The sequence below is a fragment of the Borostomias antarcticus genome (assembly GCF_949987555.1).
Source record: "Borostomias antarcticus genome assembly, chromosome: 15".
Classification (NCBI taxonomy): Eukaryota; Metazoa; Chordata; class Actinopteri; order Stomiiformes; family Stomiidae; genus Borostomias; species Borostomias antarcticus.
This window is the reverse complement of record NC_140248.1, coordinates 18,732,575-18,760,068: the sequence shown is the minus strand read 5'-3', so window position 1 is coordinate 18,760,068 and position 27,494 is coordinate 18,732,575. Positions and strand designations below refer to the sequence as shown.

The following is a 27,494-nucleotide window of genomic DNA, read 5'->3' as shown; positions in this document are numbered from 1 at the left end:
GCCGATAACCGATATTTGCCGATGTCGATATGATCTGTATAAAAACAAATTTCTATGATAATCAAATGTTATACGTACTGAAAAACACATGGAAACATCGTCTCTATTTCCAAAATATTTGGAAAAGATGATACATCTTAGATTTACTGCATTGTTTCCTCTCAAAAACAACACGCACAACAGCAGCTAGACAGAAATAATTATAGGTTGTTCACATCGGCCCTGTTTTTCACATTGGACCGATACCGATACAAAAAAATTGCTAACATCGGCTGATACCAATATGCTTGCCGATATATCGTGCATCCCTACTCCTGAGGGACCACTTTAGCGAAATCACATCGGTTTGACAGTAGGCTTCTCCTCAAAGGGTTAAGTTGAACCGTGTGCTGATGATGGAATTAAACAAATACATGAATGGCTGGGGTGCCTGGAGGAGAGATCTGGGGTGCCTGGAGGAGAGATCTGGGGTGCCTGGAGGAGAGATCTGGGGTGCCTGGAAGAGAGATCTGGGGTGCCTGGAGGAGAGATCTGGGGTGCCTGGAGGAGAGATCAGGGGTGCCTGGAGGAGAGATCTGGGGTGCCTGGAGGAGAGATCAGGGGTGCCTGGAGGAGAGATCTGGGGTGCCTGGAGGAGAGATCTGGGGTGCCTGGAGGAGAGATCTGGGGTGCCTGGAGGAGAGATCAGGGGTGCCTGGAGGAGAGATCAGGGGTGCCTGGAGGAGAGATCAGGGGTGCCTGGAGGAGAGATCTGGGGTGCCTGGAGGAGAGATCTGGGGTGCCTGGAGGAGAGATCAGGGGTGCCTGGAGGAGAGATCAGGGGTGCCTGGAGGAGAGATCTGGGGTGCCTGGAGGAGAGATCTGGGGTGCCTGGAGGAGAGATCTGGGGTGCCTGGAGGAGAGATCTGGGTTGCCTGGAGGAGAGATCTGGGTTGCCTGGAGGAGAGATCAGGGGTGCCTGGAGGAGAGATCTGGGGTGCCTGGAGGAGAGATCTGGGGTGCCTGGAGGAGAGATCTGGGAACCACACCTATGTTTTTCTAGCCATCTTACAAGATAACAAGATGATAACTTTTTGGATGCTGCCTACTTTGTGTATTTATTCTAATGTTATAACACTTATCTGCACAGATAAATAGCTTTAAACAATTTTCTTGGGTGGCCTAAGACTTTTGCACAGTACTGTACAGTAAGGTTTTTATTTTATTTTAGTGTCCATTTATCAGATACTGTCTAATCATTAAGTCATCATTTTAATGTACATCATTGCATCACAATAAAACATGATTTGAAAACAAAAATAGAATAATATCTGGTCATTTCCATGGTCATGACAATTTAAACCTGGCATATTCTATGTATTACAACATGTATCCTTCAATTAATTGTGAAAATATTTCCATTAACAAATGTGTATAGATCATTGCAATGTAGGCTACAGTATGCTTACAATACGTAAGTTCAGGCAACCATGAACCTTGAGAACACGTCTGGGCCCTGACTGAGGGAATATCTGGCACAAGACTATTGTGTTTGACAGTCATTTTGGAATGTTGTACTTAGATGTCTAATTCATACTGTAGATGCTACTCGAAATGCAATCCTTTAACAATCATATTAATTTGCTATTTAAATAGCTGTCATATTTGCTGCACCAGAGAAGCATGACTCTGTCTTGCTCAGTATCAGAAAGAACCTCTCTCACTTAATAGCAGCATGTGAAAGATGGCTAGAGACCACTGGGAGATCTCCTGTCATTTTTATATAAAGCCTCAAATGTCATGTATGAAGCATTACTTGGCTGACTCACACACCATACAGGCACACAGAACACATGTCCGAAGCAGACATATCCTCAGCAGCACAGTGGTTGCCATGTGTTTGGAGTCAGGAACTGAGCATTGCATAACTGTCCCAGACAGTGGATTGAACAAAAGATGGAAATATTTTTTTTCCACTGGTTGAATCAGATACCATTGCAATTCTATGTAATTCTTTACCTTGCTTTAAATCTTTAGATCTGTAGATCATTCACAAACTTAGTTAATGGGTTATTCATGCTGTTAGATGTTTGTTAATAGTCAGTTAATGATTTACAACTATCCCTTATAGTCAATAGATCATCCACAAACTGTTGTGAGTTATTAAATTACAATTGAACTTTATTGGTTAATGATTTAAAACTAACCTTATAAATAGTTAATAGATCTTGAACAAGTAAACGAGTAGTAAACTACGTACTAATGACTTGTTAAGTATTTATTAATAGATTCACCTACAGTTGACCCCATCTGGCCTTCCATCAGGGGACCCATATAAACACAAATGAAATGTTTTGAAGTGAGTAACAAATGGTTTTGTAAAGATTTGTAAATATATTTCTTTAGACCATGGCAGTAGTTTAGAGACCTTATTGGGGTGTTATTTTAAAGTTGCTACTATTCCTAGTTTGCTAATGTTTACTAATGTTATTTTATATTTGCAAATTGGTAGGTAATTATTATCAACTCATTTGAAAAAAGTCAGTTACAGTTTTTCTCGATTGCTTTGGCTCATTTCTTGAAACAGAAATTATATTCTCAGAACAACATGAACAAACCACCAAAGCACTGGGCACTTGTTCATAACAGATTTGAATTTCTCATTCCTTTAATCAAATTGCAAATGTCTTAGTACATCTTTGCAAATGATTAAGTACAATTGCCTACAGTTAGCACAATTATCAATTGAATATACCTTGCTGATCTAAACTGACTGTTGCTTCTTAGTCAAATGGTTGTACTCTCCAAAACATGTAAGCATCTGTTCATTGTGTAAGTCATCACATTCAAAACAGTCCATTCAATTGTCACAACTTGTCAGGAAGATAATACCATGAATATCATGGAGGCACCTGGCCAGGTAAATGAACAAGGAAAACTGGCTGCTCGAGGAAGGAGGGCGTGGTGGTGGAGTAGGGGGAAGAGGAGGAGGAGTAGGGGGTGTGGTGGTGGAGTAGGGGGTAGAGGAGGAGTAGGGGGGTGTGGTGGTGGAGTAGGGGGAAGAGGAGGAGGAGTAGGGGGGTGTGGTGGTGGAGTAGGGGGAAGAGGAGGAGGAGTAGGGGGGCGTGGTGGTGGAGTAGGGGGAAGAGGAGGAGGAGTATGGGGGTGTGGTGGTGGAGTAGGGGGAAGAGGAGGAGGAGTATGGGGGTGTGGTGGTGGAGTAGGGGGAAGAGGAGGAGGAGTATGGGGGTGTGGTGGTGGAGTAGGGGGAAGAGGAGGAGGAGTAGGGGGCGTGGTGGTGGAGTAGGGGGAAGAGGAGGAGGAGGAGGAGTATGGGGGTGTGGTGGTGGAGTAGGGGGAAGAGGAGGAGGAGTAGGGGGCGTGGTGGTGGAGTAGGGGGAAGAGGAGGAGGAGTATGGGGGTGTGGTGGTGGAGTAGGGGGAAGAGGAGGAGGAGTAGGGGGGCGTGGTGGTGGAGTAGGGGGAAGAGGAGGAGGAGTAGGGGGGCGTGGTGGTGGAGTAGGGGGAAGAGGAGGAGGAGTAGGGGGGTGTGGTGGTGGAGTAGGGGGAAGAGGAGGAGGAGTAGGGGGGCGTGGTGGTGGAGTAGGGGGAAGAGGAGGAGGAGTAGGGGGGCGTGGTGGTGGAGTAGGGGGAAGAGGAGGAGGAAGAGGAGTAGGGGGGTGTGGTGGTGGAGTAGGGGGAAGAGGAGGAGGAGTAGGGGGGTGTGGTGGTGGAGTAGGGGGAAGAGGAGGAGGAGTAGGGGGCGTGGTGGTGGAGTAGGGGGAAGAGGAGTAGGGGGGTGTGGTGGTGGAGTAGGGGGAAGAGGAGGAGGAGTAGGGGGGTGTGGTGGTGGAGTAGAGGGAAGAGGAGGAGGAGTAGGGGGCGTGGTGGTGGAGTAGGGGGAAGAGGAGGAGGAGTAGGGGGGTGTGGTGGTGGAGTAGGGGGAAGAGGAGGAGGAGTAGGGGGGTGTGGTGGTGGAGTAGGGGGAAGAGGAGGAGGAGTAGGGGGGTGTGGTGGTGGAGTAGGGGGAAGAGGAGGAGGAGTAGGGGGGTGTGGTGGTGGAGTAGGGGGTAGAGGAGGAGGAGGAGGAGTAGGGGGGTGTGGTGGTGGAGTAGGGGGAAGAGGAGGAGGAGTAGGGGGTGTGGTGGTGGAGTAGGGGGAAGAGGAGGAGGAGTAGGGGGCGTGGTGGTGGAGTAGAGGGAAGAGGAAGAGGAGTAGGGGGGCGTGGTGGTGGAGTAGGGGGAAGAGGAGGAGGAGTAGGGGGGCGTGGTGGTGGAGTAGGGGGAAGAGGAGGAGGAGTAGGGGGTGTGGTGGTGGAGTAGGGGGAAGAGGAGGAGGAGTAGGGGGGTGTGGTGGTGGAGTAGGGGGAAGAGGAGGAGGAGTAGGGGGGCGTGGTGGTGGAGTAGGGGGAAGAGGAGGAGGAGTAGGGGGTGTGGTGGTGGAGTAGGGGGAAGAGGAGGAGGAGTAGGGGGGTGTGGTGGTGGAGTAGGGGGAAGAGGAGGAGGAGTAGGGGGGCGTGGTGGTGGAGTAGGGGGAAGAGGAGGAGGAGTAGGGGGGTGTGGTGGTGGAGTAGGGGGAAGAGGAGGAGGAGTAGGGGGGCGTGGTGGTGGAGTAGGGGGAAGAGGAGGAGGAGTAGGGGGGTGTGGTGGTGGAGTAGGGGGAAGAGGAGGAGGAGGAGGAGTAGGGGGGTGTGGTGGTGGAGTAGGGGGAAGAGGAGGAGGAGGAGGAGTAGGGGGGTGTGGTGGTGGAGTAGGGGGTCTTGGCCCATACAATACTCTGAAGCTCCTGGTGTTCGGAAAATTAGAGAGGTTTGATACAGCCTCACTTATCAAAATGTGTCATTGTGTGGGACAATGTCAGCTTCCACCGTGGCCCGCTCATCAGGGCCTGGTTCACTGCCCACCCAAGAATGCTAATGGTGTTCCTACCCCCTTACTCCCCATTCCTCAATCCCATGGAGGAGTTTTGTTCTGCTTGGAGGTGGAGGGTCTATGAGCATCGGGCTCACAAAGCAGTTCACAAAGCAGTTCATTTCCTCTACCTCTCTTTGTTCATGAATCATTGTCATCTAATGCAGAGATGTGCCAGGATGACTCTGATGGGAGGTGCATTTTTAAATAAGGAAGTACATCATTCATGCTACAGCCGTCCCAAGCTTCCAGAACCATCTAATGCAGACATTTAGTATTGTATCTGGTTTGGGAGAGTCCATGACACAGCAGGGTAGATCGTGTATCTTGGAAGAGGTTTATTTTCAGTGTGTATGGAGAACATCCTCACAAGAAGTTACATTGTGGCTCTAGAAAACCCCTAGAAAATTCTCCATCCAAAATCTGCATTGTTTATCCCCTAGCCTATAGCCTTAATCTGTTTTAGAAAACATCAAATGATAAACTAGTCTGCTGATAGTGATGATAGTGATGGCACTGACAAACCACACATATTCATGTCCAAGCATGTCTGTGAGGATTAGAGAGTATTGATTTCCTCTTCCAAAACAGAAAGAAGTCACCCTGTCGCCATGGACACGTTGTAGTCACGTCCTGTAGGCTAGGCTATATTTATTATGCAATAGTAACCAAGGGTGATTCACCAAGCAGCCAGCATCTAAAAATGGCATGGTGTCATCGGTGCCATTATTGGTATTTCAAATGAAACTTTATGATAACTCTTTTATTCTGGGTTGTATTTTTTATTGTTATATTTTGGAATACATTGAAAGTCAGTCATTTGGGCTATTATGAATCAGAAATTAGTATTGTCATTAGGCGACCTACTCTTCCAATGAAGTAGAATTTGCAAATTGCTATCATAAGCCATCTAAATGGTTGTTTTGGACAGTAAATCGGCCAGAGATATGGTGATGATGAAGGGATGTATTGAATTAATCAGCCTCTTAATCGAAAATCTTAATCACCTCTAGGTTATGGTTGAGTCACTGTTATATAATAAGCCTAATAGTGATATGTGCAGTGCACAGCACATAATACCTAGCCCTATGCCGGTACTCCCTTCAATTATGAAACAGAGTAGCCTACAGTAGCCTATATGTCAATGAACCGTGCCAGCCCCCCCCCCCCCCCCCCCCACCCAACACACACACTCCACCCGCCGCCCAACCGGATACGACGCGCTTTCTTGGGTCACTCCCTACAAATCCTTTTATGGGGCGACGACGGACGATGATGTAAATTGTGAGGTGTGTGGGTTGGAAAATGATCATCATCGCAGAAAGCACTTCGTAGTCATTCATTGCGCACAGAAACGGTGCCAGTTACATAACACATTTTCGTGTAAGGATAGGACTGCACAAGATCTTATTTGCTGACTCTTTCTCAGAGATCCTGCAGGCTAATCGTCTTTTCGGTGAATCTTTGAATAAGGTACGTTAATGCTGTTTTACTTGCTGTAAGTTTTAGCCTAACATTTAGGTGACTTAAGTAAATGACAGAAGTAGCCCACTGCCGGCGTACGCCGGTAGTTTATTGCTGTCTTGCAGATGCCATGTGAAAAAAGCCTAGTCCTACGTAAAGCCTGCTATTCTTCTTATGCTACACTCATGCATGCATTTGTCGCAAAGGTAGAACTTGTTGCAAGGTGATATGCCATGACAGACGAGGTTCATGATTTATTGGCCGCAATTCTGAGATCCTGTTGTCTGGTCGCAGCTGTTGCGCGATATGTTGCGCACCTAGGCTGAGTCAGAAGTCACCTAATGTCGAATCTCTGTGCCAGCAAGGGAACTATGTAGGTTACCTCACGATTTAACTGGAGATGTTTTAGTCTGGATCATATCAAAGGGAATTTCTGGGCAGATAGTGATAGCCTACTCTGAAATGTATCTAACGGTAAATCAAAGTTGTATGAAAATGCATTTAATGTTATCTAACATAACGACTCAAGAGGAATCATGAGCCGGTCTCAGTGACGCCACGGCCTGGAATATTAATTCTCTGCTCAAATGGAAGACAAGGATTCATATATTATATATAGCAATAATCAAATGCTGGTAGATATTTTGCTAATTTGTACCCTTTAATTTTCTATGGGACCACACTGGCAACACTGGCTGTTGGTCTGTAGTCAGTCGAAGTAAGATAAAGCATCTTATATGGTTTATTTTTCATGTAACAATAGGCCAATCGCTCCTGGGTTTTAATCTAGTAGGTTACTAACCCATGAATCAAATTACATGATTTCAGGGTTGGAGTAGAACATTATGATCAATTCCAGGTTAAGGTGCACATCCACTCTGGCGGTTGAGCATTTCATTGCACATTGTACCTATAGCCTGTACATATGGCAAATAAACCAACTTGAACTTGAGATGTTTCTTCAGACTTGGGCAGATTTGTTTGAGTTGCTCATATGATTTGTGTGAAAAATATTTCAGAATTGATCCCTTTCATCTTAATGTATGGCTATTAGGCCTAGGCTTCTCAATCAATTCTCAATTCAATTAGCTACATTTCTGATGATTAAATCTTGAGTTACAGTGTGAGGCCATACTGTGTAGATAACCACGGTGAAATAATGTGGAAAAAGTTGTTTTCAAGCCATTGCAATGTGAATACGCAGATAATAGACGTGTCTTCTTAAAGATCACAAGTAGTTTTGTAAGTAGGTGCCTGCATGGTTGTATGAGGTCAGGTGAAGTAATGGTTTGGTGAGGTAAGTATTAGGTCAACGAGTTCTTCTCTTTACACTGACTGCCCTCTACTGGTTGCAATTGCCCCCTCCTGTCCTTCTAAGTCACATGTCATTTCTATGTATGCTCTTTCCTCTCTCATGGATACCTTTTCACCCCCCCCCCCCTCCTCCTCCTCCTGAAGTTTACAAAAAGATTCTTAGGCAAAGGTCCCACATGGCAATATAGAGGACCTGACCAAGCCGCCTGTAAAGGTTAACAATTCACATCCATTTTACACAAACTCGTAGAATTGAATTGGATGAAACGGGATATTAACCTTTTTTTTGTCATATATCATTGTCACTTTTGTCTTTGATATGTGCGTTTCAAGAGGAAACGGGTCTGTGCATCCTTAGAAAGGCTGGAAAGGATTTTCGCTTCTCTTTGCCTGAAAAGATGCTGTGTGTACGTTAGGTAACTGATGACACGCCGCCTAGTCTCTGATGTTGAGCCTGCTGGAGGGAAAGTAGGTTACTGGGCCATGTCCTGCAAGCTTAAACTGAACGCTAGTCAGAATATCGCTGGAGCTGCTTAATGTGACTGGGCATGCACAAATGGCCCAGGTCTGCGCACTGGCAGAGGAATCTGTTATGTTCCCTGTCTCTTTAAAAAATAAAAAAAAAGACAGGGGCTCTCCACGGAGCTCCTGGTGAATGTTCAACCCACGTTGGATCGTTTCAGCCCCACAAGAAATGAAAGAAACATGACAACAGGTTTATGTATTTAGATGAGCGCAGAGCAGTGAATTCACCTTATTAGCATCTATGGTCATTTAGATTAGCACCTGTTTTTCTCCTGTTATGTGAGAATCATTTGTCTTGTCAATGGAACTGAGCTAGTGGGATCAAAATAAATAGCTTATTTGTTCATTTTTATTTGCTGACTGTTATAATTCTGGATAAAGGCCAGATTTGGCTGATTTCTTTCACGTGAAAAAAAAAGTTGATCTCTTAGGATCACGAACCCAGAGGATTCTGACACCCAGGTGAACCCTTCTATCAAGTGCATTCTGGGACATCAGTGAGGAGGATTTAGTGTACGTGTGAATACAAAGAATACTTTTCTCTCCGAAGTCTCTCTCTCTCTCTCTCTCTCTCTCTCTCTCTGTGCTCTACCACGCAGATGCTCTTTCTCTGCACACACTCCTCCTCTCTCTTTGCTATTAAAATCCAAAATGTCAAGCGTAGAGGTAAATGTATTCAGCCAAAAAGCACAGTTCATTGAACTGGCCACAAGCTGCCTGAATCCTCTTTTTGGAATCAAAGGTCCCTACTAAGAGTTCAGCATATTAGAGCCCGATGTCAAACACTACCTGATTGGGTCCTTTGTGGGCAATGCATTCTTTTTCTTTGTTTTGATAAGGTTAGAAATTCAAGCAGGTACTCCGGATGTGCACAACAGCTGCACTGTAAGAATATATTTAGGCCCCTCTTCTGCTCTGTCACCTGGTGGACGCTGGGCTTTTTGGGGACACAGGCTAAGGCATGTCACATGAATGTCAGCTGCACTGTTCCCCTTTATAGTTCAACACAATCGTTCCTCATCAATGACATCATACATTATGGCTGGTTTCCTGCTCCTAAACTCTATCAGCTGGTGACATTAACAAACTGGTTCTGGATATTTATCATAAAATATATGTTTCCTATGGTACTTTTTGGAAGCAGATAGTTGTAACTAACTTGCTACATACCTGCCAAGCTTTATTCAAATGTTCACACTGCTGCATCTATCAGTTTTGTCACAATGTGATTTTTGCACCTTTATGTAAGAGAGACGAGATCAATATCTGCTTCACTAGCCGAATAGGCATGATAATCAAAACTACAGGCATGGCACTGCATTGATTCTTCCTGACCATAGACGATTTAATATAGGCTACAGCATAAATCCAATCCAAAATCATCAGCTTGGTGAAGCATAGTTGTCATTCAGAGGGGAGAATCCTCATGATCGGTGAACCACAGCAGTAACGTCACACTCATTGGTCGTGCTTGGCAATGGCTTCGCTTGCCTAGTGGAACTATGTTGCACAAGACTCTTGAGAATATGTCTGGTATTCATGTCACTCTCTTTTAACCTTCTAACTGTGACAGATGACATGTTCGGCTCCGGTTATTTAACTGTGAGCACAGACGTCATTGGGCTCTCTGCTGATGTCGCTCATCTCCTGCCCCGCACACAGACTTTGTAGTCACAGACAGAGCTACTATAGGGCATGGCGAAGAGACACTGCATTGCTCTTTCCGTTCAAGTTGCTTTCTTCCGGTGCTCAAACAAGATTCATGTTATGCGAATCAGCATGTAGCTTCAGAGAAGAATGCAATCCAATTATATATTTTATGCCAAGCGCCATGATTGATCTCTGTCTGTCATTTATGTGTCAGGGAGGGACACGTGGATGACCCGGTAGGCCTCAGATCGGCTTTGTTAAGCGCTGTTCATTCATTGGATAGAGGGTCCATCCCTCATTAGAGTCCTGTTAGGAGTGAGGCGCATGGAAATACTTGAGTCTGGGCTATTTTAATCCTCCACCATGTGCCAGACAGGGACGTCGTCTATTCTCGCACTCTTTCTCTCTGGAAATAGCTGTTCTTATGGCCGCCTGTTAATCGCGATGGTTCAGCCTGTATCTCAAGTCTCCCAAGGCAAAAGGTCACAGTCAAGGATTGGGTGTGGCCACACTTGTGCTCTCGGAGGAAGACTGTTTCACAATCTGAGCGGGCCCGGCCCTTGTGTGAATGACCTAGTTGTGATTGAGATCTTGTGCTCAGGGTGTTGTCTGTGTGTGTCTGTTACTGACGTGATCATTTTTGTTTGGGTTGGGGAACGGCTCAGAACACCCAATGTCGGGTCTTCTGAAGCTGTCTTTGACTGTGCACTGAACCTTCAATAGTGGTCATCAGCATACAGTTATGTACAGTAGGGCTATCTGTAGGACTGTAGAAATTCTTAGATGCATAAGCAGAAACGATCAGGAAAGTATATGTAGGCTGGTAGGTAGGTTTATAGTAAATATCAGTCAGGCAAAACATCTATGTAAGAATAATCTCTGTAAATCTGTTTTATTATTTTGATTATTTTAGATGTTTTATGTGTGTAAACATTCAGTATATATATATAGACAATCAACGATCTAGAGCACAAAAGTCCAATCCCCTGGTTGAATACATGACCATGGTTATTCTCATCACAAGGTTCAACTCTACATATACTTACACTTATATATGCATTAGCATTTCCTTTCTTCAGAATCAGTAGGCCTACAAACATGTTCTTTCCCATTAGTCGTCTCTGTGTACACGCGCCAAGAGGGAGATATATATGTGTAAAGCTTGAAGAGTTATAAAGAGTTGAGGCTTTCACAGACCACAGAGAGCACAGAGCCAGGTTTAAATCTTATGACAGGAATGAGACATAGGATCATATTTTCCATGGACAGTTTGTTGTCTGTCTTTAAGTCAGTCCCATATGCTGAACCTCACCACTCACAGTATATGCTCCATGTAGGCCTGTATGGTTTGTATGATGTTTTATCAGCCCAAAGTGTCTCCTTGTGTAACAAAATCAGGACCATTATTTAGCCAAGAATTCAATTAAAGATGGAGCCTACTCTCTGAGCCTGAGCAAACACAGAGATAGAGAGAGATAAAGAGTTATATAGAGAGAAAGAGAGAGAGAGAGAGATAGAGAAAGAGAGAGAGAGAGAGAGAGAGAGAAAAAGAGAGAGAGAGATAGAGAGAGAGAAAGAAAGAGAGAGAGAGAGAGAGAGAGAGAGAGATAGAGAGAGAGAGAGTGAGAGAGAGAGAGAGAGAGAGAGAGAGATAGAGAGAGAGAAAGAAAGAGAGAGAGAGAGAGAGAGAGAGAGAGAGAGAGAGTGAGAGAGAGTGAGAGAGAGTGAGAGAGAGAGAGAGAGAGAGCTGCATGGCTCTTTCCAACTATGCCCCAGAATCCTGACCCACATATCCACTCACACACTGCTCTAGGTAACTGTCATAATGTAGGCAGCAAGAACTGTCTTTTGCTCCTGTGCATTAATTAATGTTCATGAATGGTTATTCATGAAGTCATTTGTGCTTTTATTCAGACTTTAATTTTGAGTAATATGATTATTAACATAAGGGTTATATAGGATGTTTGTTTTCACATAAATATGTTTACTTAAAATAATGATCAATAAAAATGAAATATTGACTTTGTCCAATTAAATACCAGCCCGATGATTGTAATTACCAGCCTAATTGTATTATGCACTAATTAACATCTTAAGCTATTTTAGTTTAATCTATACAAAAATAGTAATGAGAGTCAGCTCCATATTATTTTATCTAAACTGTAACATAGCACACCACAATACGAATGCAGTAAAGCATTCAAAAATTCTAGTTCATGTTAAAATTAATTATTTACACTGTTTATGGTCCTGGAAGATTTTGAACCAAATGTAATTGATCATTTATCAAAGTTGCACAGAAATTTGCTTTCTAGCAGGCACATTTTATAATTAAGTCGATTTCATTAATGATTTACCTGGTGTTCATAATTACTGCACTGAATGATTTTACAGAATTGTTATTACAAGCTCTCAGATTGATTGATGAATATGAACTTTTGTAGATTGATCATATCCAAATAGCTATATTGAATCATGTTTTCATCATGGAACAATTAGTTTCCCCATGCTACTACCAGCATAAAAGCAGAATCTGTAACTTTTGATCTCAAATAGATCCAGCTTTTATGCTGTTTACATGGAGCAGGGGTGTCCAACCGGAGGCTCTGAAGACACATGCAGCTCTCTAGGCCTTCAGTGGCTCCCTGGCTTTGACAAATAATATGGAAATGAATAAGTTACTTTTTTTACATTTTAATTTCCATTTATCATTGTCCAGCACAAATTGGTGCATAACATTTCACCATAATGCAGGAAATGAAGTGTTCGATGTTGAAAATTTCCTGGGGGAGGACGCTCAGACCTCCCTCTCCTCTGATGTTCGCCCCTGGGGGTACGTCCCACCAGTCCTGAAAAAGAAAGTATAGCGGAAACACTGCCTTCATTATAAGGCTCAAACGTTTTGCGGCTCGTCAGATGTTTTTTTGTTTATTTTTGCCCAATAATGGCTCTTCTGACAGTAAAGGTTGCTGGCCCTTGGCATAGAGAAAGGTCAATTTATTTTACATGCATGTCTTTGTCCTATCAAAGCATTTAGTTCCATTCTATCTAGCTGCCTTAGACACCAGCATGATACAATCATAGGTCTTTATCTGGAGTATGTGGCCTGTGAGCACACATCAAGTCAACCCATTCCCTGTCATATGCTCCATGTACAGAATGCATGGCATGTAGTGAATTCAAAGCTAGAGACAGATTTTGATTTGTGATATAGACCTGTCAGCTGCTCTCAACTCACATGTCATGTCCTTAGGTTGTTCAAAGGTGTCTCATTTGAGAACATTGCTGCCTCCATCTCAGTCCATCAGAGTCACATGGTGATGATGTCATATGGAACATGCTATCTACAGTATCTTCAGTCTTCATCTGAAAGGGTTAGATTGTGACAAAGGGTTTGATAATTTATTCTAAGAACTTTGTTTAACAACAGTATGCTTTGCTGTGCATTTTGTGGATGTACCTTTGTCATATAGAGAATTCAGAAGCTGTATATTCAATTTACTAAACCTCTCAGGTGTTGTTAGGCTATAATATGAAAAGTTCCAGATTAAGTTTGAACAGCTGTTTAAAGTAAACCCTGATTGTGCAAGAAAAGAACCATCCTGATATTAACTGCCTTTGAATTATTTCAGAACAATAATACTGACTCTAGTCAGGTAGGTTGAGTGGTTGATAGAAAATAGAGAGGACCACATAGCATCTCTACCGCACTATGTTTCCATGGGAACACAGAGAGAGAGAGAGAGGGAGAGAGAGAGAGAGAGAGAGAGAGAGGCAGTACAGTAACACAGTCTGATTAATAACAGTCAGCGCTTCAGAGCACTGTGATGACATCACAGACATCAGGTTCACAGATGCCTGCTAGAGGCGGAATATGGCTCAGCATCCCCTCCATCCCGGACACAAGCTGGCCTTAGAGTAGGTAAGCTATCTGGGGATGCACGTAAAATACACTACATCTGTCCTATGTTACGTCAGGCAGATCCATTATGAACACTTGTGTCACCCCATTATCCAACTGCTTGACCTACATAACAGAGAGGAGCTGATCTGCACGTAGGTGGATGATGAATAATTCAGAGAGATCTTTATGAATCATACATATGCCTCAGACTTGTTGGCCGCTGGCATGGGAACAATCCTGTCACCGTGATCGTCGTCGTCGTCATCATCATCCTAGATCCTCACAATCCAGTGTTGTCCCCCGTTGTGTATGTTAGTGTAGGTGTGTGCGTCTGTCACACAGGTACCACAGCAGAACACCAGGGGGCGGTCTCCACAATTAATTTTTCTCGTTGCCAAATCTTTTTTGCTTTGCACATAAAAAACTATGCTTGGTATGTCAGTAAAAGTGTAGTCTGCTCTACTCAAAAGGCCGCCTACTTTCTAAATCCACAGTTCAGAGCTTAAGGTGTTTAGTAGCTTTTTTGGTGCTTGTTTTCAAAATTCATAGTGTACAGTGCGTGTTACCAGTTGCCTGGATTTGTTTGTGCCACTAGATGGATTTTGTTTGTACATTTGTACAGGTGAGTCAGTATTTTTCACTCAGTTCCACGGCAGGATACTATCCCGTGACCATGCAGTGCTATAGTCAACTCAAGATCCATGATACCAAGGGGTGGATTACCAGCTGGCTTACAATGCTACCAGCTAGCTAGCTACAGATACCCTGCCATTAGCATTCTAGCTTACTGTAGGAATAAGGTAAGGTCAAAATAACGTTACCTAATGAACAGAATATGTTTGATATACATTACAATGTTTCCCCCAGGATAGCAGTGGAGGTAATGAATATACTCAATTAATGTAAAAACTAAGATAGATAGATAGACAGGCAGACAGACAGACAGATAGATATTGTAGACAGACGAACAGACAGACAGACAGACAGACAGACAGACAGACAGACAGATAGATAGATAGATAGATCAATCAATCGATCGATCGATAGATAGATAGAATGCTCAGAGCAAATCACAACGGTCCCATGGGCACTGTGCACTAGTGCTCGTGTTACAAATGACAACTAAATGACATGTTTGTGCTCCTTGCACACAGGCCTGGTGCACTAAGAACACCAGCTGCTGACGGTTCTGTCTTTGGGCCGATCAGCACCTCTTCCTCTTCACTTGGTCCTCTTGTTCCATGTCCTCCTGTGGAAGGGCGGCGTTTTCTAAAATTGTATCCCACATCTTCACATTGTCTCTGTAATATGCTGTTGGAGGTGTGACGGGTCCTCCGTGTGCCTAGTCGTATGTGGGATGACAAGCTCTTTGCCCAGCTCCTTGATGAATAGCCGCCGTGCACCGGTCACACCACCCATGTAATCAGAGTGTTGCGCAGGGAAGTTGGTGTAGGAATCGAGGGTGGAAACATCCAGCACATTGTGCCAGAGCACCATGGTCCACCACCGTGTTCTCTGAGCTTCTCTCACGGTCTCCCCCCCCCCCCATGTCTCTCCTCCCCCTGTCCCCCTTCTCATCTCCTCAGGTTTCTCCTCCTGCTGCCTCTTCTCCCTATCTGTTCTCCCCTGTCTCTCCTCCTCCCGTCTCTTCTCCCTCTCTCTCCTCCTCATGTCTTTCCTTCTCATGTCATTTTTGACTGTTGATTGTTGTACTTCTGAAGGGTAGTGATACATTCAAAAAGTAGAAAATAATGAAATGAAAATAATGATTTGTGATGATCAAAAACAAGTTGTAATACTTGGAATGCTGAATGATGCAATACAATAAAAACTCAGTCGGGTCACTTTTGACCCATGTTGTGCATCAAAGAAGGTGCTCAAGATATGTGTCATCTATTTAGGTTCAACCCCTCAGATAAACAGTCATAAGATTTTATTGCTGCCAGTTATGACTCTCGTTGCTTGAAAAGCCTCACTGAGGTGTGTGCCTTATAGTAAAGTGGTGTTATGCACTGGCTGTCAATGGAACCCCGCAACAATTGCAAATTGTGAGTTTAAGTAATATCATTCAGTTCACTAATATAGTGAAGTGAGTGAATATAGTTTCAGGGACATAAAATGTATATCAGGTGTATAGAGAAAGAGTTAACTATTGAGAATACTGGTGGTTATGACAAACATAGGCAACATATGAATATAATGCCATATAGGTAATGGATCACCTGACATATTGTGAACCCAGTGTGATCAAACACATAATAGAATGTACATGGCTTATTGTCAGTAGCAATTCAGAGAATCCTTATTGGCATGTTTGTGTTTTGATGTATTTGTGACATGTCATTGGGTTGATCGGGTCATTTTATTATTTCCCACAACTGTGCTTGTAAACAGTATTTTTTTTAGCTTGCATATCCTTTCCAGGCTTCCACTTTGTTTTATGGGCATTAGATATCTTTTGTACTCTGCGATGTCCTTTAAATCTTAATTCACCACATCATGGCAAGAGACACAATTACACACGTGAGCAGCAACACATCACACAACACACACATGTAATCAGGCGTCAGCGCTAGAAAGTGTTCCCTGCATTTCTCCCATCCCAGCTGTCCTCCTCCAGGGGCAGCCATCGTTCATGGCGCCCGGGGACCAAGTCCAAGTGCTCAGTTGAGGTCCTGGTGAGGGACCGGACTGAAGAGCATCTGTTCTTCTGCATGTTTTTCATATTGGGTTCTTTTGGGAGGAAACCCTTGCGAACACAAAAGGCCAGGAACCTTCTTGCTGTGAGGTGACACTACTAAGTACTGCACTACCGTGCTGCACGTGAGCAATTTTGGGGTTCAGTGTCAGGCTCAAGGATACTTCGGCACAATGCCGGGAGCTGGGATCGGACTGGGGACCTTGCGATCTCGAGCTGGCCGCTCTACCTCCCAAGCTACAAGTTGTTATTGAGAAGCAAATGTTCACTTTATATTTTTAAGCATTGCAGCCGTTTCTATACGTGACATGTGTCCGTCCTTCCGTGTGTGTGTGTCTGTTTGTACCATGAAATTTAGACCAATCAGGGGTAGCCAATACTGTTGCACACCAGCAGAGGCAGTAGAGATTGCTCATAAACCTCCGCACCGCCTACTTCACCACCTGGGTGATTTTTGAAGTAAGACCGACAAAGACATGTTTTGTATGACACTACTTTTATTGTCTAACTTTAACAGTTTTGACACTTGGTTTTAGGGCAGTATATCCACGGTCACATGTAGGCTATTCATCATGGCCAAATGTTAGGACTTGTAAATGTATAGCCTGTCTGCCAAAACATGGCCATATTTGTTTAGAAAGTTAACTCAAGTCTCCAAGGTTAGCCTATAGGCTAATCACTTGAGCATGGTAACCGTACTAACACTGTCAATGTAGTAGTCAATGTGTAGTGGAGGGTATGCAGAGGTATGGAGTAGCCAACCTACTTCTTTACCCATGGACCCACAGTAGGCTGGACCACTAATGTAAGAACAGTAACATTTCTGCTACATTAGGCTACGCCCACTTCTGTAGTCAGAGTATACCCACTCTCTATTCATCACTAAACTCATCAATTCCTGAGGAAATAGGCCTAGCTTACCTGCAGTAGCCTAAACAAGTGCTACCCTATGGCTGGGCTGGCCAGCAATAGGCCTATAATTTAAGTCACCTGCCTAAATGTGCAGTGGCATCATCATCATCGGCCCCACCACATAGCCTAGGTTAACATTGCTGACATGAATAGTTTGATTTGTTGTCTTTCATTGCTTGACAGTGTAACCTAATTCATAGCAGACTACAGATTGAACAAACTCAGCACCCTGAACCTGGTGACGCGAGGTTACAGCACCCTGGCTGTCGGATAGTTGACCACTCTGTTGGCTAGAAACCTGAATAAAACGGAGCTCCGACACCGAGTTATAGACTGTGCAGTAGGTCCTACGCTATAAGTAGCTAGACTATTAGGCTCGGCTACTCACCGTAGCTCTATTTCTTACTCTATACCTTCAGTGGTGTTGCACAGCCGGTTGCTAATGATGTCGTTAGCTAAGTATTGAGCTACCGACTGACCTACTTTCCCCGGTTCTCAGCGACTCAGTGCTGTTTACAACAGACTGCCAAAGGAGGATGTTGAGAGTGGGGAGACTGAGAGAAAGCCGACCAAGATTACTCACGGAATGATAGTCTTTTAGTATAAGCAATAAGGTTAACATTTTATTTAGGCTATTACTGTATTCCTAGTACAGCGAACAGGTTAAAGCTTATAGGTTGTATTCGCGATTATTTGTGTTTAGACTAACCTATTTGGCTCAATGCGAATTACATAGCCTATGCTGTAAAATGAAACGACCAACCAAAGTATGGATTGAGTCAAAGAAAGTCCGGTTTTCAAGGTATGTGACTTTTATATAAGCTACATTTATTGCATGTAAAGAGCTATTTTATATAGGCTACAATTTGAAATTATGTGACTTTTATATAAGCTACATTTATTGCATGTAAAGAGCTATTTTATATAGGCTACAATTTGAAATTAGCGGACTGCCAGTGGACTAACAGTGTTCATTTATTTCAACGCATGTTTTCGCTATCAAAATAGGGAAGCGTTCATTTGTCCATTATTCCTTAATTAACGTTAATCATTTTCTTAAATGCCCGTACTCAGACTATCCAACTGCGGTGATAGTCTGCGTATGAGCCTAGTAATGTTGACATGATATCAGATAGTCACAAGTATTTCATTGTATTTTTAATACACATAACAACTTGAACTTGATATGCAAATTTGAAAATTGCATTATGGATGATTTAGATGTTTGGTCTAAGGTAGTAGCTTAGACCATTCCTCAGATCTTCTGCCAATAAATAATTATTGAAATTAATTATTCAAATTAGCTAACTGGCTGTCAGTTAAGCCTATATGATGGCTTGTTGTTCTTGGTTTTGGGTATGGCTTCATCAGTTGATGATCGTATGACTATGCATGTATGGTCTATTGATTTGACTTGACTTGCTATTTTAACCTCCTGGATTCTTGATTGGTCAATTGATGGGCAATGGCATGTTTTGTGAAAGGAAAATTCTTCCTTTTACTGGCTCATGCTTGGAGAAATGCCACATAAGATGACCCTCCCAAGGAATGGAGTTGCTAGGTCAGAGGATGTGTTCTGCGCTTTTATCCAAAGCGCTTTAGAATGGCCTCTCATTCACCCAACCATTCACACACACATTCACACACCAATGGCAGCAGCTACCATGCAAGGTGCAAGCTTGTTTATTGGGAGCAATTTGGGGTTCAGTCTCTTGCCCGAGGACACTTCGACATGTGGACAGGTGGAGGCGGGATTTGAACCGTCGACCCCCCTCATGCTCAGTGATACAGATTCATTCTTATTAGCTTTAGTGAATATGGTGAGGTAGTAATGGTTGCACTTTTGGCTGATGAGATCAGGTGAGATTATCGTTCTGTAGAAACCAAAACAAGTTACCTAAACTTTTAGAGAGAAAAAAGGTTACAAAACAAAACATGATAGTGTAGAACCTTTGATATAGCCTATGACCCTGTGATGAAATCATTCTACCTGCAACCAAAGGGTTCTCCAAAGGGTTTTCACAGGGGTAACTGAAGAACCATTAATGGTTCAAGGTAGCACATTTTTCAAGGCTACATTATATGTACTGTCGGCTACACCATTAAATTTGAATGGTTATCAGACCTGCAAACCTGTCACCTTTTGGCTACAGTCACCTTTTTTATGTTAACTATGGTAGTTTCACTGAATCTAGAGGGTTTTAGTTTTGTATGCCGTCACCTTTTTCCATTTGCAGGTCTGATTATAGAGTTCACTCTGTGTGCTAGCTCTCATTAGAATGTAGCTTGCCTACAATGTTTTTGCTTAGTTATCAGTTCTCACATCCTCATTTTGGAAGAAACTGTTCATTACAATGTCAACCTTTAGTTTGAGATTTGAGGATCAAACACATTCTTCATTGGAATGAGTGGATTCAATGTTATTTCTACTCATGTAGGATAGTGACAAAGTACCTCCAGATTTGATATTGAATGATGAGGATGCATGTCTAAATGATAACCCCTGTAGTTAACATCAGTTGAAAATTACCCTCATCTAATACTGACACATTTACAGCAATGTCCATAGATGTGTACTGTCCCTGTACAAATAAAAATAAAAACAACCATATTATACAGACAGCAACACAGCAGAGGCCTCTTTACCTTTTTTTTTTTTTTTTGTCCTCAGCTGTAAGATAAAATCATGAAGTTGTTCAGCATGAAATCACAAGGTTGTTCAGGGTCTTGACAAGCAATCTCTGGGAATGTTTTTTTTTCGAATGACAGTTCGTGCCAGAGTAAGGGAGAGAATGCAATGTTCGTGAACTTGAGCGTGTTAGATCCTCTGTCATGAGTTCAGGCAGCCAGTTGAAGGCATTCACCCTAGGGCACATGCAACCAGACTCCATGGAGTGTTTCAGCTGCAAACCTGGTCTAAACAAATTAAACGCACACCAGGGGTGTGGTGCACCCTTGAAGCATTGAGTGAGGAGATACAGTACAGATTGATTTTGATCAGTTGTATCAGACAAAATGTTCTTAGCCGGTAGACAAACATACTCCTGGAGCTTGCTCGATCGCCTTGTTGAGAGGGGTCAGGGAAGAATTTTTACAGCTCACTTATCTGGCCCCCGGGTGATTACTGTTTTTTTGCTTCCCTCTGGAATATGTAGAGAGTGGGTTGTATGCCCACCTCCCTTGTTCTCTGTAAAGCGCATTGTGTTGCCTCTGGGTATGAAATGCGCTATACAAATAAAGCTTTGATTGATTGATTGATTGAAAATCTTGGCTTAAGCTAAAGCTGAGAAAAAAAACTTGTCAGTAACTTTGTAGGCCTACAGCAAGGCAGGTTTTTGGTTCCATGTATTTCTTAAATGTAAACAGCAGTATAAACATTGTAAGTACAGGCTGTAAGTACATTGTCCTAACTCAAGTGTGTTTCTTGTCCCCTGGTTATGTCGCTTGTTCCTTGACATTACACACTCATATTCCAACCCTGTATGGAACACACTATGACCATGCTGAAATGAGCCTTGAGAACTGGCATCTTACTATTGTCTACTGCAGTTATGTTGGCAAATAGATTGTTACTTGTTCTGGGGAGATATCCTGTGTGATATGTCATCCTATCCATGTAGCCAGCCCATCATTGTTGCCATAGTTTTGTTAAACCACTTAAGTATCTCCATAAAGTCATAGCTTACTAATATAGCCACAACAGTTAATATATCACTGCTTTTTAAAAAGGGTTTCCAATCTATCTTGACTGTGCCTCTACAGCTGCTAAAACATGGCTACTGAAAGCAAACCCAAGTATACTGTAGCATACCAGTGTCAAAGAAAGTATCAAGTTACAGGTATCAATTGTGTCTAAAAATATAATCTTTGAGTTAAGTCAGCCATAGCATGATATTCTACTATGTACAGTATCAGGGGCACTATGACTAATTTATTTTAAGGTGAGATTTATTTATTTATTTTTAGCATAAAAAGGATGATTTGTATGGGTTAACTAAGTCAATGTTTATTTCAAATAGGAAATTGGCATTTAAGGTACTTTTAGTGTACAGTATCTTTGTTTTTTTGTTTCTGAAGTGTAACCATTTTGTCACAGTTTACAACTCCTACAAGACTTCATGATTCCTATATTCCTTTTCTGAGCACATATGCCTTTCATTTAGATGAAGAGAACTATGTGAAATGCAATATCCAAGTTGGCTCCTTCTGAGGCCACTTCTGTATCTCACTCACTGGAGGTATATGGAATGAAGCCTGGCCCCCAGCCCAATGGAAACGGGCTCACAGTCACCATTCTCAGACACATAGAACAGTGAGTGGAAAACAGCCACCGACTGTCACAATTACTTAGACATAGTTCTTACATCCAAAATATTTCCAGCCCACAAACCATGTACTTTTTAAATCGGAGTGAAGGAAAAAATTATGTTCTCCGCTGGAAATATTTCAACATGGAATAATAGCCTGGAATAAAGCATTCATCTGATTATTAATTTAATCTGATTGGATCCAAAAGGTTTGAGTATGGATTTAGTGTACTACAGATGACTTAAAATTACTGTGGAAAGAGAGGGTATTTTACAGTAAGAGGAACATGACCTCTTAAACTGTGGATCTGTGTGTGTTCTTTGTAGACATGGATCTTGGATTAAACTTTTTTTTAATCATCATTACAAAGTCATTGTGTGTCACCATATCCCCCTCTTGTATGGACAAGAGTGATTCTTCTCCTGTAGCATGCTGTAAACATGGAAGTATAAGTAGGATTAGCTGCAGTACTGTAGGTAGGATTTGCAAATAAAGGCTGTCAGAGTCCCCAGAGGTGTTGCTTCGTGTTCTTCTCCGTCCTTTATATTTGAGAGGGGCTGAATGAGGTGACTCTTCCACTGTCTTTGTTATGCTGGATTATCAAAAGAGGTTTCTCTGCCTCTAGGATGTTTCTAGGTCAGAGGAGCTCCTCCTGTGCGTAATGTTTCCTCAGTGTTGAATTGCTGTATGCAGGTGGTAACTGAAGATGTTTAACACACTTTCCTTTGTACTGTCATCTTGAGTGGTAGGCCAGGCTTATAAACCAATGAAATGCTATTCAGACAGTGTATGCTCATAATGGCTAATGTTGTTTATATAGGCTACTCACTGCTGGGATATTCTGTGTTGACAAACAATCTATTTTTTGAAATGATATTCTATATTATTATTTCTGTACTTGCTTTGGTACATGCTTGCATGAGTGAGTGAAAATACAAGTGTGACAGTATAGGGCTTTTCTATTCTAGCTACTTCCCAACCAAGAAGAACCAGAATCATCAACACTCCATCCTGTAGTCTAGTTGCCAAATAATCTGAATCAAACAGGCTGCAGGTGTCTGATTTGAATGTTGAACACTGTAAACAGGTGTATTGTAATGTCCCTGCTTAATGATAACAACCTGTCCTGCTCTCCCTCCCAGGTCTGGCTGTTTGTGTGGCTGACTCCTGGAGGAGACGGGGAGCAAGAGGACAGTGGTTTTATTCCGGGGTGTTTCAGCACAGCCTGCGCTGATGGGCCACGCCAGACTTCAGAGAGGGCCTGGATGGGAGAAGGCGTGAGCATGGACAACCTTTCCCACTTCGGAGGCCTCTGTCCGGGCAGCCGGGGGGAATGGGAGTGAGTATCGATTAACGCTCTTGTTTTTTGTGTGTGTGATTTCTCAGATTAGTTTGGTTTCTTAATAGACCTGGTTCAAAATATTGGAAATCATTACAGTCACTTATCTATGCTTTCTAACGTCTAACACCTCTCTCTCTCCAGCACCAGCAGCTGTGTGGATGATTTGATGGATGAAGATGAGAAAGACAGGGCAAAAAGGTATTTCACTGTGTGTGTTTGTGTGTGTGTGTGTGTGTGTGTGTGTGTGTGTGTGTGTGTGTGTGTGTGTGTGTGTGTGTTAATGTCAATGTCAGAAAGACAGAGAGAAGGAGCAGAAACAGACTTTTTTTTCACGTTTTCCATGTGTCTGTTATGAGCAGTTCTCTTTGGACGGGCCTCTACGTTGACATCACAGCTGTGAGCAGTACACATCTGTCCGCTGGGGCAATGTCAAGCCTCTTCATGTTCAGTTGTCTAGAAATCACTTTTCACTTCCCGCACAATGACATCTTCCTCTACCCAACTAGGTCAAGACACTTTGGACTTGCTAGTAATGATGCACACGAGTCAGTGAAAGTAGATTTTCAAATCACAAAATATTGCTCACGTTTTCACAGGGAAACAGCATAGTGTACACCTATCAAAGGTTTGTAGGTCGATGTTTTTGCACTACAAATTGGTTTGGCAGAAAGTGTCACAACATTCATCGTTATCAGTGTGCTATAGCCCTGAGCTTCATATCCTTGGCCTATCTGCTGTTCTGTTGGCAGCTTGCAGATTTCATGCTTTGATCATCATTATCAGTAGAATATGCCCTCCACGGTGTGTGAATACTCATTAACATTTTCTTGTGGGATGACGAGGTGTTTATGACGACTAACGACTTCCCATCCTTACCCACATGCAGGCTGTCGTTTTGTGTGGGGGGCAATGAATCAATAGAGATAATTCTGGCTATTTACACAGATGTCATTATCATGTGTGTTTCATCAATCTAAAGTAGCATCTAGTCTTGTTGACTGATGAACTGTCGCTGCATCTCTCATCCAAACTCAACGCGAGTGTTCTTAACTGTAGCCTATTAGATAGATTTGTTAGTCGTCACAGTATTTTTTTTTTTTACACTTACATGTATGTGGATTGACCTGTCACGGCTTTGCATGTAACCCTGCTCCTTTTGTTTGTCGTTTTCTATTGAAGGGCATCGCGTAACAAATCAGAAAAGAAAAGAAGAGACCAATTCAATGTGCTCATCAAGGAGCTGTGCACCATGCTGCAGGGTCAGGGCCATCCAAGGAAGATGGACAAGTCCACCATATTACAGAGGACTATCGACTTCCTGCAGAAACAGAAAGGTAGGGGCTTATAAGGTCCTTGAGTGGCTCATTTCCTTTGGTTCAGGTGATAACCTATAGGTATTGCAATAGAAATGGATGCGCCTTCCTCAAAAAATAAACTTTGTTGTGGTGCTAAACCAAAATTGTGAACATCAAAAAAGGACATCAAAGATGCATGGTAGCACTCACCAATAAAAGATAAATGGACAGATCCTCTATTTCACCGGTTTTATTTTTGCCGTCAATGGATCATGCTAACGTTTCGGCCAGAGGCCTTCCTCAGAGCATGAATGAGCTTGGAATCAGAACCTGTAGGTGTGTGTGTGTGTGTGTGCGTGTGAAAGAAAGAGAGAGATTGGTCAGTGTGGGTTGTCCTTACAGAGAGCAACAAAAGGGCGAAAAGGGCGGAACATGAATGAAGGAACCAAGATGGGGGAGGATAAATGCTGTATGCTGTCTAGTGCTGGTTGAACAGAAGAGAGGAATTGAGGAGTACTTTACTATCTAGAGCTTGGCCCAGAACCTCTACTGTCTTCTGTCAGGATCAAGGTCACAGCTGTCCGTGTTTACCAGATGGCTGTTAGACCGAAGAATTCCGGATCTGTTTATTTCCTTCCACTCTCTTTGTCCTCTATTAAATCTCCCCTTTTTACTTTTGAGACAGTCTGACCACTGCAGTGTCCTGAGGTGTTTACAGCGCCTCAAGACTAGCCTCCTTCAGCAGCAGCTGCACCCTGGACAGCGCTGCTTATCTGATCAAACCGCTCCTTTTCTCCTCCTGCTGTAGAAATCACGGCGCAGACGGAGTCCTGTGAGATCCGGCAGGACTGGAAGCCTTCATTTCTCAGTAATGAGGAGTTCACCCAGCTGATGCTGGAGGTAAAACTCAACACCGCTTTTACCCTCGAATAGACTACGTTGAATTAGGTCATCCTTGAGTTGAAAGGATGATTTCTGTTCATTGGCAGTCTGAGATCAGAAGTGTCAGCACTGTCTACAAAGCACAGCTGACACCAATACTTCAGTGACTATAACCTTGTTTTCCAGGCTCTGGATGGGTTCCTCATAGCACTAACCACAGATGGAAACATCATATATGTGTCCGACAGTGTGTCTTCACTCATTGGCCATTTACCGGTAAGTGAGATTGGTTGAGTTGGTACGATCCCATTTATATCACCGTGATGTCACGTTAGCCTAAATGTTAAGCTCAGAATATACAACTATAATAGTAACTTAATGTGCTGTAAAATAGGGATACTATGATTGAATCCACCATCGTAATGGAATGAATGAGACTTTATTACCCTTGTGGTGATTGCAGCACCCTATGATGGCCACTATTAGGATCATTGAGGTTTGCATGTGATATGACAGCATGGCTAATTATTTCATGGCTATGGACTCTTAGACAGACATGCGGTTGGATGAAATTCATAAGCAAGTTTAAATCTGTCTGCAGCCCAGGTTTCCATGCATGACAGGCACCGGTACAGAAGGATGATAGCTCTGGGCTAACTAATGGGTTTGATGACAGACACAACGCACATTTACATGGAGCCTAATAATCTGATTATAATAGGTTTAAAAGCCCAAACCGAGTAAAAATGGTTCATATAAACACCTCAATCTGAATAAACAGGTCCAAACTAATTGCAATTTCTGTTGGCTGCAGAGGGGTAGATTAAACCTTTTCACAAAACGCTTCCAAGCTCAAGTGGACCACAACAGAGTTTGTTTTTAATCCAAATGCAGAACTGAACATTACTGGACGCCTAGATGACAGGAGAATAAGGAATAACTAATACTAATAATTTAAACAAGTCCACAAAACGTTCAGTGGGAGAGTCAGTTGTTATCAAGCTGTTGCTTGATTAAGAGCACCACAATAAAGACAGAAAATAGATGTCCATTAGCAAAGTTTTGACTTGAGTTTCCGTAACCATAGTAACTCATTCACTCCTGCCTGCATGCACTTTTCCAATTACATGCATTGGCGCATATAAACACCACAATGTATTAGATCACATCCCATGTAAACAGTTGCTTCGAAATCTTCAATCAGACTGAGTTCAATCAGATTTCTTTTTTTTAAGTGTGCATGTAAACGCAGCTACTGACTGTCACAACTCCTTTGATCCTTTTTTACCTGTCAGATATGTTACAGAAGGATAATACTAGTGGGTTAACTAATGGGTACGAATGTTGCTGTTTTGAACTAGTGATGGATGCTTGACACGGTCTCAACTCCATCCTTTTTTATTCAGTCAGATATGGTGGACCAAAATATTCTCAACTTCCTCCCTGAGCGGGAGCACGCGGAAGTGTACAAGCTGCTATCGTCCCACATGCTGATGACGGACCCCATCGCCTCTGACTTTCTGGACAGTGAGTATACAGTTCTCTAACATCCTCAGACTGACACTCATCACCAGCACTGCCTACAGCACACACAGGCCTGGATGTCCTGGATGGTGTCAAAAAAGAAATAATCATGTATATTCCCCCTCTGGGAATGCATATTTTTCTAGCCGCTGCTTCAGTAGTAGGCCTAATAGTTTAAATCAGTAACAACCAATAATGGAGCTGGCCCTGCTGACACCACCAGTGTCACACTTAAGTTTGATATGTTTTCATTATCAGTATAATACAAGTTAGTATAGGTTCATCATAGGCCGAATTTCACCCAGACTATGTGAGCTCAAGAATGATTAATTTCATAAAAGCTTTTTTTAAATGTTGCTTGACAGTGGTCAATTTAATCAACTTCATATGGCTTTTTTGCACTTCATTTAATGTGACAATACTATCGATGGTGACCTTTATGTCTTTTGATGTTGTTGGATATTTCTCTTCAAATGCAAGCCGGCATTCTATTCCAGCAGGAATATGATAAATCAAAGGGAGGACAAATGCTTTAGTAGCTCTTTGGTCTTGCAGTCATCTGATTTCTAGCGTACTTACAATGTAATTGTTCTGAGAGCTGACACTATCTCACACTGCCTCTACTCTACTGGCCTGGGGCTGACCTCATGCTGTGTTCCACTTGCCTCGGAAGTCAGAATTTGGAGCTGAGAATGATGTCACACCTGAGCTGACCGCGTTCCAGTTACAACAAGTCGAAAAACCCACTTTGCAAAAGTCTTTAACCTTATTCTTATTAGCAGTACCAG

At 42.9% G+C, this 27,494-nt stretch overlaps 1 protein-coding gene across 1 annotated transcript in view; it reads left to right on the top strand.

Annotated features, from left to right (window-relative positions):
• Positions 1-6,243: 6,243 nt before the first annotated feature.
• Positions 6,244-27,494, top strand: part of npas2 (neuronal PAS domain protein 2) — a 34,639-nt gene continuing 13,388 nt past the window's right edge. Inside the window, exons 1-7 of the mRNA XM_084449526.1 lie at positions 6,244-6,361; positions 22,806-23,002; positions 23,147-23,203; positions 24,185-24,339; positions 25,109-25,200; positions 25,369-25,458; positions 26,589-26,709. Coding sequence (XP_084305652.1) covers positions 22,929-23,002; positions 23,147-23,203; positions 24,185-24,339; positions 25,109-25,200; positions 25,369-25,458; positions 26,589-26,709 — 589 coding nt within the window. The 5' untranslated portion in view covers positions 6,244-6,361; positions 22,806-22,928. The remainder of the gene's footprint in view (positions 6,362-22,805; positions 23,003-23,146; positions 23,204-24,184; positions 24,340-25,108; positions 25,201-25,368; positions 25,459-26,588; positions 26,710-27,494) is intronic.